At 61.2% G+C, this 15805-nt stretch overlaps 1 protein-coding gene across 25 annotated transcripts in view; it reads right to left on the bottom strand.

Moving 5' to 3' along the window:
- CACNA1G (calcium voltage-gated channel subunit alpha1 G) overlaps positions 1-15805 on the bottom strand; it is a 61341-nt gene that overhangs the window by 6715 nt on the left and 38821 nt on the right. For 7 of the 25 annotated variants that reach the window (XM_071210597.1, XM_071210594.1, XM_071210590.1 and 4 more), the window contains 14 exons: positions 15398-15466; positions 15062-15246; positions 14060-14186; positions 12341-12466; positions 11431-11520; positions 10701-10893; positions 8832-8885; positions 3635-3786; positions 2899-3008; positions 2023-2156; positions 1660-1730; positions 1436-1514; positions 1215-1336; positions 566-910 (listed from right to left, as the gene is read on the bottom strand). In XM_071210597.1, coding sequence (XP_071066698.1) covers positions 566-910; positions 1215-1336; positions 1436-1514; positions 1660-1730; positions 2023-2156; positions 2899-3008; positions 3635-3786; positions 8832-8885; positions 10701-10893; positions 11431-11520; positions 12341-12466; positions 14060-14186; positions 15062-15246; positions 15398-15466 — 1857 coding nt within the window. Of the gene's footprint in view, positions 1-565; positions 911-1214; positions 1337-1435; positions 1515-1659; positions 1731-2022; positions 2157-2898; positions 3009-3634; positions 3787-8831; positions 8886-10679; positions 10894-11430; positions 11521-12340; positions 12467-14059; positions 14187-15061; positions 15247-15397; positions 15467-15805 lie in introns of all 25 variants that reach the window. The other 18 variants (XM_058283979.2, XM_058283973.2, XM_058283972.2 and 15 more) reach the window with 5 other exon arrangements.

The following is a 15805-nucleotide window of genomic DNA, read 5'->3' on the forward strand; positions in this document are numbered from 1 at the left end:
GGACAGTGATGGGGAGTGTCGTGGCAGGGATTGACGGGAGACAGAGAGAAGGAGCAGGTGAGGTACACCACACACACACGTGCACACACACAGAGCAAAGAGGCAGAAAGAGGAGGGAGAGGGGAAGGTGGGGGGGAGAGAAGGCGTGGAAGAAGAGAAGGGGGTGGAGATGGGAAGAGCCCAGAGAGAGCGAAGAGAAGGAATGAGAAGACAAGAAAGAAGGATGGAGCGATGGAAGGGAGTTGGACAGGTTGGGGGCGGCAGGCAGGAAAGACAGAGGTGTGGCAATCGGGCAAGGGTAAGAAAGAAACAGGAAGGAAACAGAAATCTTAGCCTTGACCCTAAAAGCCAGACTGGAGGAGCTGGCTGGTTTGCGGGGTGGCCCTGTGGGTGGGGGAGTGGGGGTAGCCATCTCCGGGGAGGGGCGGGGGCTGCCTGCCCCTCAGTGTCCAGGCAGGAAGGGGCCGAGGACCCAGGAGGAGCCCCCAGGTCCGCCGCGCTGCCCGTGTGTCTCTCAGGCCCTGCTGGGCAGAGCCGCTGGCCCCCGTCCCCGGCATTCACTCACCGTGGGGTGTTCGAGGGAGAGCGGGGAGGCTGCTCGGGTGTGGGCTGCGGCGTGCGGGGCCCCAGGCTTGGGGCTGTCGGGGCCCTCGACCCTGGGCCAGAGGAAGGGGCTGCCCAGCGGCGAGTGGGGCTGGGGGCTGAGCGTCTTCATCTCCAGCTCCAGCTCGGCCTCCAGCTCGGCCTCCTCCTTGGCCTCCTTGTTGCTCTCCTCCAGGTGCTTCATCAGCACGGCAATCACCACGTTGACCAGCACGAACTGGGCTGTCAGCACGAAGGACACGAAGTAGATGGGGGAGATGACAGTGTTGTAGCAGGTGGACTCCTGGTCGCAGTCCCGGAGGGTATCCTGGGGGGGCGGGTGAGAGGGGTGAGGCCGGGGGGGGGGGGCAGCAAAGGGAGCTGACGTGGCAACTTGGGTCACCAGTGTCACAGAGCACGGCAGGAGGAGGGGGCGGGGCAGGGAGCTTCGGGGTCCTGGGGAGTGAGAGTTGGAGCAAGTCTCGGGGACAGGAGAGCTCTGGAGGGTTCTGGGAGGAGGAAGCAAAGGCAGCCCGTTCATCCTTATTATCTCCCAGGGAATCCTGCCTCCAGCAGTGAGGCCGCCTCAGCAGTGGGGCCAGCCCGGGAAGCCCCCTGCAGTGGGCTCTCACCTTCATAATGCCGTTCCAGTTGTCTCCAGTGGAGACTCGGAAGAGGGTCAGGAAGGCCATGCCAAAGTTCCGAAAGGTGGCATGCCGGCCCAGGCCCTCGCAGGGGTGCGTCTCGTCACACTCTGGGGGAGGAGGCAAGGGGGAGAGAAGCCCGAGTGAGTCCAGGAGCCCCTGGGTGGTCTCCCAGCCCGGCTCCTCTACCTGCCCCCACCCCAACTCACCCAGGTCTCCAAAGAGCTCCACGCCCAGAGCTGCAAAGATGAAAAACAACAACATGAAGAGAAGTCCCAAGTTCCCCACCTGGAAAAGAGGAGAAGAAACGGAAAAGGTGCCGCTGGGTCTCCCAGGCAGCCCGAGAGCTTCCCTGCCCCTGTGGAGAGCACCTCCCCAACTCCCTCTCCAGGCCGGAGCCCTCCCATCCACACACACCCTCCCTCCCAGCTACCTGGGGCAGGGCCTGCATCACCGTGTCCAGCAGCGCCCGCATGCCCACGGCCATCTTCAGAAGCTTCAGCACTGCAGAGCAGGGCAAAGTCGTGAGCTGGGCTGGGTCCAGGCATGCAGCTAGCCAGAGCCAGGGTCAGGCTGGGGCCAGGGGGTGGGCAGCTCTGGTCCAACCAGGTTGCCAGTGCCACCCCCTCCCCAGTCGTGCTCCCTGACCTTCCCCTTTGGCAGAGGTTGGGAGATAGACCCACAGGAACCCACAGCTACCTCGCCCCGGGCCAGCCACAGAGCTGACTCCTGCTGTCTTTTTCCCCACAGGTCCCTCTGGGAGATGGGGCTGGTAGGCAGGTGGCCGGGCACCGACCTCGGGCAATGCGCAGCACCCTCATGATGCGGATGATGGTGGGGTTGATGGGCAGCGAGGCGTTGACTTCGATCTCCTCCAGCGTGATGCCCATGATGGAGAGCAGCACGATGGCCAAGTCCAGCTGATTCCACCTGGAAAGCCCAGGACACAGCTCCCTGAGTGGGGGAGGTGGCAGGGCCGAAGCAGCTGAGCTAACACCTGGACCCGTGCTCAGGCCAGGAAAGACAGGGTGGAGGAGGGGGGTGAGGGTGGGTAGCCCAGGCCCCCCCTCCTGCAGAGGAGAGGCGTGACTTTATCGAAGGTCCCATGGCTAGCGCTGGCAGCAGGGGCAGGACTGAGTCTTGAACTCGAGGACCTCAGCTTGGAAACTGCATCCATTGGCTATTTTCATTTAGCACATACGTGGTGTTTATTATGTGTCAAGCACTATTTTGCCAATTGGAATGCATAGTCCTGACAACTCTGTGATGTGGATATGATTATTTCCCATTTTACAGATAAGGAAATGGAGGCACAGAGAGATGAGGCAACTTACCTAAGGTGACCAGCTACTCAGTGGTGGAGCCAGTATTCAAATTCCATTCCAGGTAGTCTGGCTCCCAGTTCTGGGCTCTTAAGCCCCAGGCCAGGCCCCACTGATTTCCAGCTGTCCACATCCCCCCGGCCCTGTCTTGTCAAGTTCCCTCCATTCCCTCCCAACTCACAGGCCCGGGATTCCATCCGCCCTGTCCCCCCAACTGCCCTAGGCGAGCTCTAGGGTGGGGGCTGGACCTCAGGGAGTTAAGGAACGTCTTCAGGCTCTAGATCTCCCCCCCCCCCCCCCCGAGACACACCTCTTCCCTCCACTCCCCAGCTCCCTCTCTTCTCCGTTACCTATCCTGGAAGAACCGACGGAAGCCGAAGGCCACAAGTTTGAAAACAGACTCCAAGACGAAGATGACAGTGAAGATGTAGTTGCAGATCTTCAGAGCCTCATCCAGAACCTGTCAGGGCAGGGGCAAAGATGTGGGTCTCCTAAAGCTGACGCCTGCCCCTCCCCCTCCATCCTCCCACCCTGAGCTGGGGGACAGGGTGAGTCTAAGGGCGCTCTTCCTCCCCATCTTGTGGCGATGGCTGACCGTCAGCTCCCCCCCCCAGCGAGGACAGAAGCCGCACACACATGGATGATTCACACTTCGTGCTAAAGGATCTCTCCTTAAGGCCTGGTGAGACCACGTGAGAATGCGCTAGAACTGGAAGGGGTCCTCTGTGTTCATAATTCAACTTCTTCATTTTACAGATGGTGAAACTGAGGTCCAGAGGGTCATCAGGGGAGGCTGACTGGAGAAGTGGCAAGATCACTGGTGAGTTTGGGAGTGGAATAGTCACTAGGTTCCAAATTCTGGCAGGGTAGGCACTGGTCTGCCTCCTTTACCCTCAAAGGTCCAGAGCCCAGTGAATAGCAGGGACTCAGTAAATATTTGCTGAGTGAATGAACCAGGTCCTGCACTTCCTAGCTGTGTGGCCTCGGTCAAGGCAAGGAACCTCTCTGAGCCTCAGTGTCCTGATCTGTAAAACGAAAGCGAGTACAAGAGGGACCTGGGCCGGGTGGCGGGTCGTGGACTCCTACCTGGGGCTGCTGGTAGTGTTCCATGGCCATGGTGACCACGTTCAGCCCAATGACACCCGTGATGAAGAGATCCAGGTAGTGGCTGGTGCACAGGTGGTGGATGAGGAGCCGGAAGCGGGAATAGTCCGAGTAGTAGGGTTTGCACTGGGCTTCTGGTGGGGCAGGGTGGGAAAGCACAGCACCCATCAGGGCTTGGCCCCCTGCACCCCTCCACCCGCAGTCCCTCATGGCCACCAGCCTCTACCGCCAGAGCTGAAACATTCCAGTGTCATTGGCATCCTCGCCTCCCCCGCCACTGTTCTTGGGGGTGTGGGGGCAGGACACTGCTCCCAGCATCTCCCCCCTCCAAGCATCTGTTCTACTGGCTGCAAGTGTCAGGCTGGGGGTGGGGGGTGGGACATGCACAGCTCCCAGCCCATTAGACACCAGGTGAGTCCCCTCCCCGAGGCGGCCGCCACCATACGCCGTTCCTTCACCGTGTCCCCAGCTCAGCGCTCCGCAGAGAGGCCCGATCAATAAGATGAAAAACACCCGGGCTTATGGGCTCAGAGGAAGCTCCATCAACGGCAAGGCTCTGGCTCTGGCTGCTTCACCGAGCTCAGCCCCTCGAGGGGAGCAGAGGAGATTACACAGAGCGGGGATTTGGAGACAAAACCGGAGATTGGAAATCGGACCTCTTCTCTGGCTGGCAGCGCTGACGCACCCACAGGGCTTCCAGGGGCTGGGCCTGGGCCCGCCTCACCCTCACGTGGGGGAGGGCAGGGGGGGGACCTCGGCTCCGCCCCAGGCTCCAGCCGGAAGGCCCCGCTGACGACTCACCCGGTTTCTAATGAGGCCAGGCCCAGCCTGCTCCTGGGTTTGGGGCGGCCTGAGATTGCAGGCTGGGCTGGAAGCACTGTCTGAGATCTGTCAGAGGCACAAGATTTCTCTGGTAATTAGCCGGCCACTTGGTGATAACAATCATGGTGCCAGAAGAGTGGCCTGCAAGGAGGCAGCATAGATCTGGGGGCTGGGAGTTTGCAGGTGCCCCTCCTCCAGGTGCCCAGGAAGGCCCAGGCCCGGGTGGGGTCCGTGTTTTCCGGAGGGGTTGGACAGATGGGTCTCCCAGGAAGCCAACACCAAAGAGGAGGCTTGGGGCGGCCTCAGGTCCCAGACAGCCCTTCCCCCACGTCAGGAGGCCCAGGGGGAAGCTAGCCAGCAAGGGCTGCGGCCCCTGAGGCCCCGGCCAGGCTGCCGCTGGCTCAGGGGCGGCAGGAAGCTTTGGCCCCAGGCCAGCTGTGATAGAACGGCCTTTTCCCATGCAGAAGGCTATTTGAGAGAGAGGCAAACTGAGGCAGGGAGCCGCCTGGGGTGGGCCCCACGGAAGGCTGAAGGAAGAAGAGGGCCCAGGAGCTGCGTGTCCAGGCCCACCAGGCCCCTGTCCAGACGGCCTTGAGGTGTGAACAACCAAGAGGCAGGCAGTCCCGAAAGCTTTCCGGCCACCTCTTGGCTTTCAGCGATGGGCCGGCCCATGGGGGCAGGGCTTAGGCAGCCCTCCTGACCCCAGGGGGTGGGGGTGGGGAGCCCGGACAGGGGACAACTCGGGCCGCGGGTCATCCACAGGGCCACCGTGGAGGGCGGGCTGGGCGAGCGGGCCTCTCCCTTCCTTCCTTCAGTACCCACGAGGACTAGAGGGCGCCAGGCGCTGGCGAGGCCTGAGCAGCGGGACTCTTTCTCTGCATTAATCTCCATAAATGCCGAGAGCACCAGATTCCATTATGCTAAAATATGAATGGAGAATTAACTAAAATGTTTGAATACAATTAGGTTAGGAAAAGCGGCTCCTTATTAGCCCTGTTATTACTGAGATAACGCAGAGCAGAGGCGGGAAGGGGGAGCTTCTCCCTGTCCCCCACGGCCCGGCCTGCGTTGGCAGCTCGAGTCCAGGGGAGACACTGCCACTTCTGCCTTCCCTCCCTTGCTGGAGGAGCCTTGGGGGTGGATGGCTGGGATTCGGGTCCTCCAAGCACCCGGAGGGAAGGTGGGGGGCAGGACACCTGCTCGGAGCAACCGGTCCCCAGGCTCTGAGGTCACGGCCAGTGCCCCTCCACCCCGTACCCGCCCTCCACGGATGGGCGCTGGGGCGGGAAACCCCCATCAGAGCACAGGCCCAGAGAACACCGGGGCCGGAGTGACCAGCCTCTCCCCCCCCCCCCCCCCCCCCGGCGACCTCTTCGTTTTACCGAGGAGAAGAATGTGGGCCAGCAAAAAGTGCCCCTTCCAGCACGCTGCCAGGCACCCAGCTGCCAGGGGGGCTGTGACCCAAGGCCGTGCCTGGGGCTCTGGCCCAGAGGGGGCCCTTGGATGGCCATTGGGCCCGGGACGCTGCTGCTCCCTAGACCTCAGTTCTGTAAGCAAGAACCTGGGTTTGGTGGAGAAACAGAGACCCCCTGGGAGGAGGCCTGGCTGAGGCTGGGAGCTTCAGCCACAGCCTGGGGGGGGGGGCGGCTCTGGCCCACGGTCACTGGCCTCTTGGCCGCCCTGTCCCCATCTCCCTGCCTCCCGCCAGTTCGAGCTGCCTTAGGTGGAGAAAATACCAGAGTTAGTGAGGGAAAGGACTTCCCCGGGGCTGCCCAGACCCCAGCCAGGGGCAGGAGGGGGGGGGGTGAGCCTGCAGGTGAGAGCAGGAGGTTCAGCGAGTTAGTAGGGGTTATTTGGGAGCCCAAGGCAGACAGGGCAGAGCGTTTGCGAAGGAACGTGGCCGCGAGGTAGGAGGGAGGCAGGGGTCCCGCCCAGGGACGCAGGCCCCATGGCCAGGCCTGGTCACTGGCTCGCAGCCTGACGGAAGGATGGAGGCAGATGCCACAGGTGACCGAGGAGGGTGGCACTGAGGCTGGAATCAAGCAGTCGCTGGGGCTGGCCCGATCCCCCAGCAGCCCTGACCCCTCCCTCCACCTGTGCAGGACCCAGGTGTCTGGTCAGGCCCGTTCCCGACCACCCAAGACTCTTCCCTTCGCCTCTCCCTGGGCTCTGGGTCCCGAGGAAGGAGCAGCCCAGGGTGGGAGTGGTCCTAGCAGGGAGGGGTCATGCAGGGGTGTGATTCCCAGCAGCCCCGAACAAGGGGGCTTGCCCCGCTGCCCGTCAGACTCCCGGGCCGGCCAGCGCATCAGCCTCGCCATCACCTGGAAGCTGCTTGGAAAAGCAGGCTCTGGTCCTACCCTAGACCGCTGGGAGAATTTCTGGGATGGGGCCCGGGAAACTGGGTTTTAATGAGCTCTCCAGACGCTTCTCACGCTCACTGGCGTCTGAGAAGCTCTGGTAAGAACTCCAGGTCTTGAGAAGGGGGCCACAGGATTAGCAGCCCTGTCTGGGGGTCTCTAAGTCTTCATCACCACCCCGGGAAGGGAAGACACCTGATCTGGATGTCTGGATCAACAGGAGCACTGGCTGAGTGACCCTGGGGTGCAGTGCGGCAGCAACAAGAGCCTTTAGTTCTTGGGGAGTGGATGTGGCTCAAGTGGTTGAGAGCCTGCTTCCCACACGGGAGGTCCCGGGTTCGGTTCCCGGAGCCTCTTAAAAAAACCCCAAAAAACAACAAGCAAAACAAACGAAAGAAACCTACTCAGGGAAGCCAATGTGGCTCAGTGGTTTCCCATATATGAGGTCCTGGGTTCAATACCTGGCCCCAGTACCAAAAAAAAAAAAAAGCCTTTAGCTCTAGTGGGGATCAGGAGTTCTTGGGGGCAGTGAGAGCCTGCTCGTGTTGCTCACAGCACAAAACCCTTGGCAGAGAGGGCTCTGTGGGCCAGTTCTGTGCCACAGGAGAGTGTGGTGAGTGTGGACATGCTGAGTCTACAGACGGGGTGGACCCCAAGAAGGTAAAGCTGCAGGGCTCCCCTCGTGCCCTGACACACCAGCCTGACCCAGGCAGTCTGGACGCAGACGAGCCGGGGGCTCCCAGGCCCTGACAGTCTCTCAGTGGCAAATAGCTCCACACCAGGGGCCAGGGACCACCCACTGAGGGCCTCAGGCATGACTTACGGACTGGCGGCTCAGGAGGAAAGAGAGCAGAGGAAGGCTCAGCCCCGTCATTCCGGGCTGAAGTCCAAAGCCCCCCGCCATCCCAAGAAGGCAGCCACAGGGCCTCCTCACGTTCATCCCAACGTTTCTAAACGCTTAAGACCCCACAGACTGATCTATTGGCAGAACAGTCTCTGCCGTTATTCAGCGTGGTAACCCCTCTGCAGCTCAGAAGCCTGATTAACAATGAGATGTGCCTTTAATTAGTAAAAATAGTGAAAGTCATTACTGAAGTGCTGGTAGCTTCAGAGACAGTCTTTCATAAGCAGAGCCTGTCCAGGCAGATGGTTAACAGGGGTCCTTGGAGAAGAACGGGTTGGGAACCAGGGGCTGGAGACATCCAGTGCAACCAGGCTCCAGCCCAGTGACAGATGCTCTGGACCTCAGCCTGGGACCTGGATGGGGGGCGGGGCAGGGGGGGGCAGGGGCAGGGGGTAGGAGACAGGCCCAAGGGACCTGGGCAGGGCAGGCAGGACCAGGAGGGCCTTCTCAGAAACACAGCTCTCGGACACAAGGACCCAACTCACTCCCAGATCTTTGGCTTTTTGGGGGAGACACTCGTGCCAACCTCAGGCCTCTTGATTCCCAAATTCTGCTGTTTGTAGCAATGACGTTGATGCTGCAATTACTTGACTATTAATGAGTTTGTTCAATTATTCAGCATTAGATTTTTAAAACAAATTCTTTCCCTCTCTGCTCCTCTCATCCTGCTCCCTTGGATCAAAGTCTCCCCTTCAGACAAGAGGCAACGAAAGAGATTTGCAGCTCTAATAATCAAGCGGGTCAGGAGAGGAGGAGCAGGAGTGGGCAAGGGGCAGCAAGGGGGCAGGGGAGTCAAGCCTGGGGAGTCTTGGCAGAGAAGGGGGGTCCTCCAAGGGATGTCGGAGGGAGGAGGCTCACCCAGCCCTCACAGCCTGTCCAGCTTAGTACAGGCCCACGGAGGGCCCAGAGCCCAGCGCTTCTGCCCTCTTGGGGGCCCCAGGCACCCTCGGCCCCTCGCCCCGAGAGGACAGAACCAGTGAGCCACGGAGAGGGAGCAAAGAGCATGTCCCCGCACGCATGAGGCAGGCCAGAGGAGCAGGCAGGGCCTGACCACCCCCCGGCCATGCCCTGGGACCCACAACCACAGACGCAGTACCTGGCGCAGCGCTGGCTGAGCTGCCGGAAGCAATTACATCGTCCAGCATTAGATCTAAAAGAACGAAACACGACATTGGTCACTGGCTGGACCAGGCGGGCTGGGCAGGGCCCCCTCAGCAACTCGCTCCCCGTCAGTTTCGACCCTCACTCTGGCTACGAATGGGGTGTGTGCTGAGCATGGATGGCTGGTTCAGAGCGTCCAGGCCCAAATTCGGGGCACAGGGCACTCGAGGCAGACAAGACATTCATCATCTCAGAAGGGTCACGGGGGCAGGCAGGCAGTGGCACTGGGAGGGGCGGGCAGCCCGTCGTCAGGCCAGATGTCTGCTTCCGCCCGTGCCCGTGCCACGGCCCCACAGCACTTGCTACAGCTGCGGACCCCAGAAGGGGAGCCAGCTGGTCAGGCAGGAGCCACAAGGGCCTCCTGCCAAAAGAATTCCATCTGCGGAAGCCCTGCCAAGCCGGCAGCCCGCAAGGAGGGGCGTGGTGGACGGAGCAGGGGCGGGAGCGTGGCCGCAGAGGCTGTACGCCTGAGCAGCTCCAGACGTCCACGGGGAGAGCCGAGACTGGGCCCCCACCCCAGAGCTGACCAGGAGGCTTTGGGGTCAGGGGCACCGAGGACGCGGGGCGTGGACAACGGCAACGTCCATCACTGCCCAGAGGCCGGCGCCCCCCCAACCTCCTCGAGCTGCCCCAGTCTCGCACAGGGAGCGCCGGCCCTGCCACCACCCCCCACCTCACTTCTGACTCCCACACCCTGTCCCCTAGCTCCAGGTGCCTCTCAGACGGCAGCGGGAGATGGCGCCGAGGAGGGCAGAAGGAAGAGAGGGGCTCTGCACCGCCAACTCTCGGTGGTACTCACGTTTCCACAAAGCACGGGGAACACCCAGAGCGCCCGCGTCTCGGGGAGAGGAAGACAGTTTGTGAAAGGGTGGGGAGGGGGCGGGAAACCCGCAGACCCAGCAGAGACCCACACGTCACGACAGTTAGAGAGAGGCGTGGGCAGTGACTGAGAGAGATTCCTGGAGATGAGCAAGGACCAGACACAGAGGGAGACAGGTGCGGGTGCACCTGCAGACGCGCTGCGTGGCTGCGGGGCCTGGCGGCTGCCGCCTTCCTCTGCAGCCTTCACTCAGCCCCGGCCCGCCCGGGACAGAGAGCGTGAGGAGGAACGGAAGGGGGCCTCGCCCGCCCTCGGTCAAGAGGCGTTGGGGCGCACAGGTGAGGGGGCTGCAGCTTGGAATTCCTGTGCCCCCAGACCTTCCCTGAGCTGGACTTTCGAGGAGGGAAGGATTTTTTTTTTTACAGCTTGGCAGAAAAAAAAAAGTCTCATCAGGAAGCCAGGTTGTTTTGTTTGCTGGAGATGGAGGGGGGTGTGGGGCTCTCTCTCACGCTGTCCTCCGTCTGCCGCTTCTGACCGGGGCCTTGCTCAGCAGCAAGACACTTGCTTTCCACCCCTGGGACGGGCAAGGCTGGCCCCGGGCGAAACCCTGGGCAGCCGGATGCCGTCGCAGGGCACGGTAACATCAGATTCCCATCCCATGAGGCTCCTCTGGGGAAAGTCGGGCTGGGAGAGGCCGTGCGTGCATCAGCTCCCACCCGGCATCATCTGGGAGCATGATGCTGAGACCCAGGGAGCCCCCAGGGTGGGGGGAGCTCCCCCCCCCCCAGGGGGCTGAACTGGTCTGCTTCATGCGGCTCTAAAGGCAGACATGCTCTGGGGGGGAAGGGGGTGAGGGAGGGGGTGGGAGCTCCTTCTCCCTGCCCCCACCCTGCACCCCCGGCCCCCTGCAGTCACAAGGCCAAGGTCAAGCATGACCCAGAGAGATGTGGAAAGACTACCGACCAGCCATCTGCTTCTCCTTACTCCTTCTCTTTTTCTCCAGTCTCCGCAGACGCTTCTCCTCCCGCCGCCGGGCCTCCTCCTCCTCCTGGTGCTGCCGGCACTTGTGGAAGTTCTCCACCACCACACCCACGAACATGTTCAGGACAAAGAAGGCCACAATGAGCAGGAATGAGATGAAGTACAGCAGCATCCAGGGGTTGTGGTTCATGATGGGCTGGCGGGGAGCAGGAAGGACAGGTGGAGCCGTCAGCCCAGGTGCCTTAAGGCAGGGCCTGCCAGCTCAGGTAGCTATGGGAACCCAGCAGGTGACGGAAACGAATCGTGTGGGTTTGGTGTTGAGCAGTAGGGAAGGGCAGGGACCGTGGTGAAGTGGAGAGCCCATGTTCCATCTAAAAGGGCAGCTGCTGCTTCATTCCAGCTGACTCCCGCCCTATGGGAATGCAAGCCCACTGTTCCCAGACTTGCACTTTTCCTTAGCAGGCCCAAATCTGGATTTTCAGGTGAAATTCACCAACTTTAAAAGTTCATCACTAACTAAAAAAAAATGTTAGATATTTTGCAGGTCAAGAAGACATGCCCAGATTCGGCTACTCCTTCCAACCTCCACTCTAAGATTTGATGCCTCTTTGGTTTCATTTTGCCAACCCGCCTTGATCTGTTTCTTCCAGTGCCTGTACCCATTATGCCCGGAGTCAGCCCAGGCTGAGCAACCTGAGCCCAAAGCCGAATCCTGTCCACCTCAGCCCTGTACCTGCTGGTCCACGCCCACGGCATCCAGCCCGTCGTACATGATGTCCACCCAGCCATCCTTGGAGGCCAACACAAACAGAGACATCAGGGCCTGGGGTCCAGGGGAGCAGTTGGAGGAGGGGGATAAGGAGAGAGAAAGGGGAGGAGGAGACCATCAGAAACTCAGGATGTATGACCAAACCACCCACCACCTACCCCCAGAGTGCCTCCAGGCAGCAGCTCAGGGGGCCCCAGCCCTTGGAGGTCAGGCTGAGTCACTCCCCGCCCCAGGGGAGCTCTCCACCCCAGGGTTCCTGGCTGGTGGGAAGGCAGAAGGAGCTGCAGGAGATCATCTGACCTTCTGGCCTCAGCCAGGCAGGGCCCCGGCCCCAGAGCTCTGAAAATCCAGAAACCCAAACCAGGGAGGGTCTGGGAAAGGAACCAACAGAACCAGATGAGCTACTTCATTTTCTACATTTTTCTGTTTCTGGGAATGTGGAGTGAAAGAAGCAATCATCTTTACCATGTGCCTGCATTATGCTAAGCAAATATACGCATGATCTCATTTGGACCCTCCAAGCAGTTACCCTAATGACTCCAGTCACCACTTGAAACCGAAGCCTGGGTGAGTCCCGTGCTGGACTTCCCATCCTGAGCTGCTGGCCTGCAAGCCCATCCCATGAGTCTTTCCACTCCACCAGGCAGCAACAGGGCACAGGGGAAAGAGCCTTGGCAGGGCCATTCCCTCCATGTCAGCTCTGAGGCTCTGGGCAAGCCTCTGCTTCCTTATCTTTAAGGAGCGCCAAAGACCCCCGGGGACACACTCGTCAGTGTCCATGGGATGCACTAAGCTGCGTGACTAGACCGCGGAGGGTGCCAAGGCCCCCGTCAAATCAGCATGCGTCATTAAGCATGGGGCCTCGGTGCCTCACCTGGCCGAGGTTGTCAAAGTTGTACTTGTGCCGGACCCAGCGGTAACTGGCCTCGGCACAGTCGGACTTGTTGGTGATGTTCCTGGTGTCCTCACCCTGGCACACGAAGAACTTCCCTTTGAAGAGCTGGACCAAGAGGCAGGGACGCACACACATGCCCGGAGACAGAAGGAAGCGGGCTGTGAGCACAGGAGGCCCAGTCCCACCTCCCCCAGCCAGCCCTAGTCCTGAGGGCTCCGGGATGCCTGGGGTGGGGGTGGGGTGCTGAGCCCTGGGGAAACACTGACGGATCCTGCAGGTACCCCCCTGCCTCTGGGCTTGGTGCCAGAGGCCCTAAAGGGGAGGAAAAAACCATCAGGGCAGGGGCAGGTACTGGAAGAGAGTGGAAGGCAGGTAAGGGCCATTCATTTTCTACCAAGGCCTATTAGGCTAGTGCTTCTCCAAGCGTGGCCCCTGGAGCAGCTCCAGCAGTATCTGGGAACTTGCTAGCCATGCACATTCTGCAAGCCACCCAGCCCTGCTGAATCAGAAGCTCTGGGGTTGGCGCCCAGGGGTCTGTTTCAACAGGGCATCTAGGCGATTCGGATATGCATGCTCGGGTTTGAGAAGCACTGAAGTGGGCATTTAATTCTCATAGCAACTGTAGGGAGGTAGGCACCATCGACACCATTTTACAGACTAGAACAACTGAGGCTGAGAGCAGTGCATTCACTTGCAAAGGTCGCATAGCCAGTAGGTGGCAGAGAGGGGCTCTAGCCCAGGTGGTCTGCCTGGAAAGCTCACCCTCATTCCACTCCAGACCAGGCTGGCCAGAGGATCTCGACTGTTGGGCGGGAAGGAGTTTGAGGGAAAGGAGGACCAGGGGTCTGAGTGGGCCCTCAGTAGAGTCCTAAATCCACAGAAGAGCCCAGGCCTGGCGGTACCCATAGTTCCCTCCACTAAAATGGGCAGGCTGGGAAGTGAGGGGAGGGGGAGAGTCACTGGGAGGGGGCGGGCGTGCAGACAGGCACCACACAGCTTTGGCAAATGCACCCCAGCCCGTTCCCTGGGGCTAGCGAATTTCTAGGAAACCAGGAAACAGTTCCCTCCCCAGGGCAGAATGGACATCCCAGGAAGCCAAAAGAGGGGAAGGGGAGGGGAGGAGCCGCCCAGGAGCTCTCCTGCTGCCCAAACAGCCAGCTGTTTACCCAGCAGCTGAAACAGCTGGAAGGGGGGCAGAGGAGGGGGGCTCCCAGGCTCCAGGAGGCGCCTGCTGAATCCTGCAGGCAGCTCCCGCTCCTCCTCCCCAAAGCCAAGCTCCCCGCCTGGGCCAGAGGCCAAGTTCCCCCAGCAGCCCCCACTTCCTGCCTGTCTGGGGTCCGCACCGCCTGCCTGCCAGCACCGCTAACCTGGCCCAGCTGTCTGGGCCCTGGATCCCCAGGTCTGGCCTCCAGCTCACCCTGCTCAAGTAGGGGAGGCAGGGACGAGATCCCGGAGTAGACGCTGGCCTGTGCGAGGCGTTGCAGGAACCGCAGCCAGCGGCAAGCTACCACGGCCCGCAGCCTCTCGGAGGCCCTGCCCACTTTGGGGCCCTCTTCTAGTTTTCTGCAAAACGCCCAGGAGGTGACAGGCCTGAGGCCTTGGGAGAAGAGTCCCTGATAATTCCTCTCTGGAATGGAGGGCACTCCTCAGGCTTGTGCTGACAGCTGGCCCCCAGACCCTCGTGGGCCCCCCACAAACCTGCACCCCCAGGATGCCAAAAATGATGAAGAAGGCACAACAGATGACCACAATGTTGCCGATGGGCTTCAGCGAGGACATCAGCGTCTCCACCACCAGCTTCAGCCCCTGGGCCCGGCTGATGACCCTGAAGAGGAAGGGAGGGAGGGCAAGAGGGTCCCAGCTCTGCCACCCCCTTGTCCTGCTGGGCCCTTGCTCGCAGGACCCCTGCCACCAGGACCCCCACCTGCAATCTCTCGGAACAGGTTGCAGACACACCCACACCTTCCCCTCCACTCCCAGATGTCAAAGGCATTACCTGGAAGGGCTGGGGGCAGGACGGCTGGCCACTGAAGGGGGGTGCAGCTGTGTTGGAGGAGGGGCGGGTGATAAACTCACAGGGAACGTGCAGGGGGTGGGAGGTGGGTATCACAGACGGGAAGCCTCACTACTGAGTCAGTGCCATCCCCATCCCAGGAAAATGTCAGCTTGGGGCGGGTGGCTGGTGACTGCCTGCTGGACAGGATTTCCTAAGAGGGCGGATTACCTGGTGGGAGAAGTGTTATCTGGTGGGGTGGTCCCTGAGAGCGGCGGTAAGGTGGGGGAAGCCAGTAAGAGGAGCCTCACAGGCGGGGGGACCCCCGGAGGGAGAGCTTCAGCTGATGGACTCAGGGCACTGCTGGCCTGAGTGCGCCTGCCTAGCGCCAGGGGGCGCCCTGCCTGCGCACCGAGGCCCTCCCTTTCTGAGGAGCCCGTTGTTTGGGGGTGGAGGATAGACTTGACCTGTTGGGAGTGTCACTGAGAGAGCGTGTGTTCCCCTGGAGGGAACTGCCAGGGCCATAATTTAAGCCATGTGTTGTCTGGAGTTGGGGAGGGGGGGGAGCAGGGATGGAGAAGATTATCTGGGTGGGGGGGCACAGCAGGAAGCCGGGGCAGGTGAGGGCTCTCGCTCCATCACGAGGGTGTCCTGAGGGGGTTGCATGGCTGGGAGGGGGGCGTGGGATGTTCCAGTGGGGGGGTCACCTGAGTGGGCGCAGGGTCCGCAGCAGCCGCAGCACCCTCAGCATGCCCAGGATCTTGGTGCCGCTGTCGGAGACCAGGGACACCAGGATGTCGACGACGGAGATGAGCACCAGCAGCCCGTCCAGCACGTTCCAGCTGCTGCGCAGGTACGCCTGCTCCCCAAAGCACCAGCCCAGCGCCACCACCTGCGGACGGTCGCGCGTCACCGCTGCCTCTCCTGCACCCCCCTGCCCCCACGCGCAGCCAACCCTCCCATAAGGCCCTTCAACCAGGTCCACAGTCTCCACCGCCCACCAGGAACCAGAGGGACTCAGACAGACGCCCACTGGCCGTCACCTTCACTGTCATTTCAGCCAGAAAGACTGCCGTGAAGATGTAATTGGAGAGGGTCAGGAAGATGCGTTCCTACAAGAGAGAGGAGCGGGTGCTGCTTACCAGGAAACCCCACCCTCCTTGGGCCAGGTCTGCTCTGCGTACAGAAGCTGCCTCCAACATTTGACTCAGAAAAACAACCCCCACCCTCCCCAATCACTCAGACAATCTCTCCCTTCCTCTCCCCCCACCTTCTCTGTTGCAGGCATGCACGCGTGCATGGCAGCCAGTGGTGCCAGGTCCCTGGGCTTGAGAATCTCACCCCTGCGACCAGACACCCTCCCCCCTACTCTCAACGTGGCCCAAGGTGCTGTCATCTGAGCCCCATACCCCAGGCTATTCCCTGATTCCTTTCTTAAAATTGGGGCAGGA

The sequence above is a fragment of the Dasypus novemcinctus genome, chromosome 21 (assembly GCF_030445035.2).
Source record: "Dasypus novemcinctus isolate mDasNov1 chromosome 21, mDasNov1.1.hap2, whole genome shotgun sequence".
NCBI lineage: Eukaryota > Metazoa > Chordata > Mammalia > Cingulata > Dasypodidae > Dasypus > Dasypus novemcinctus.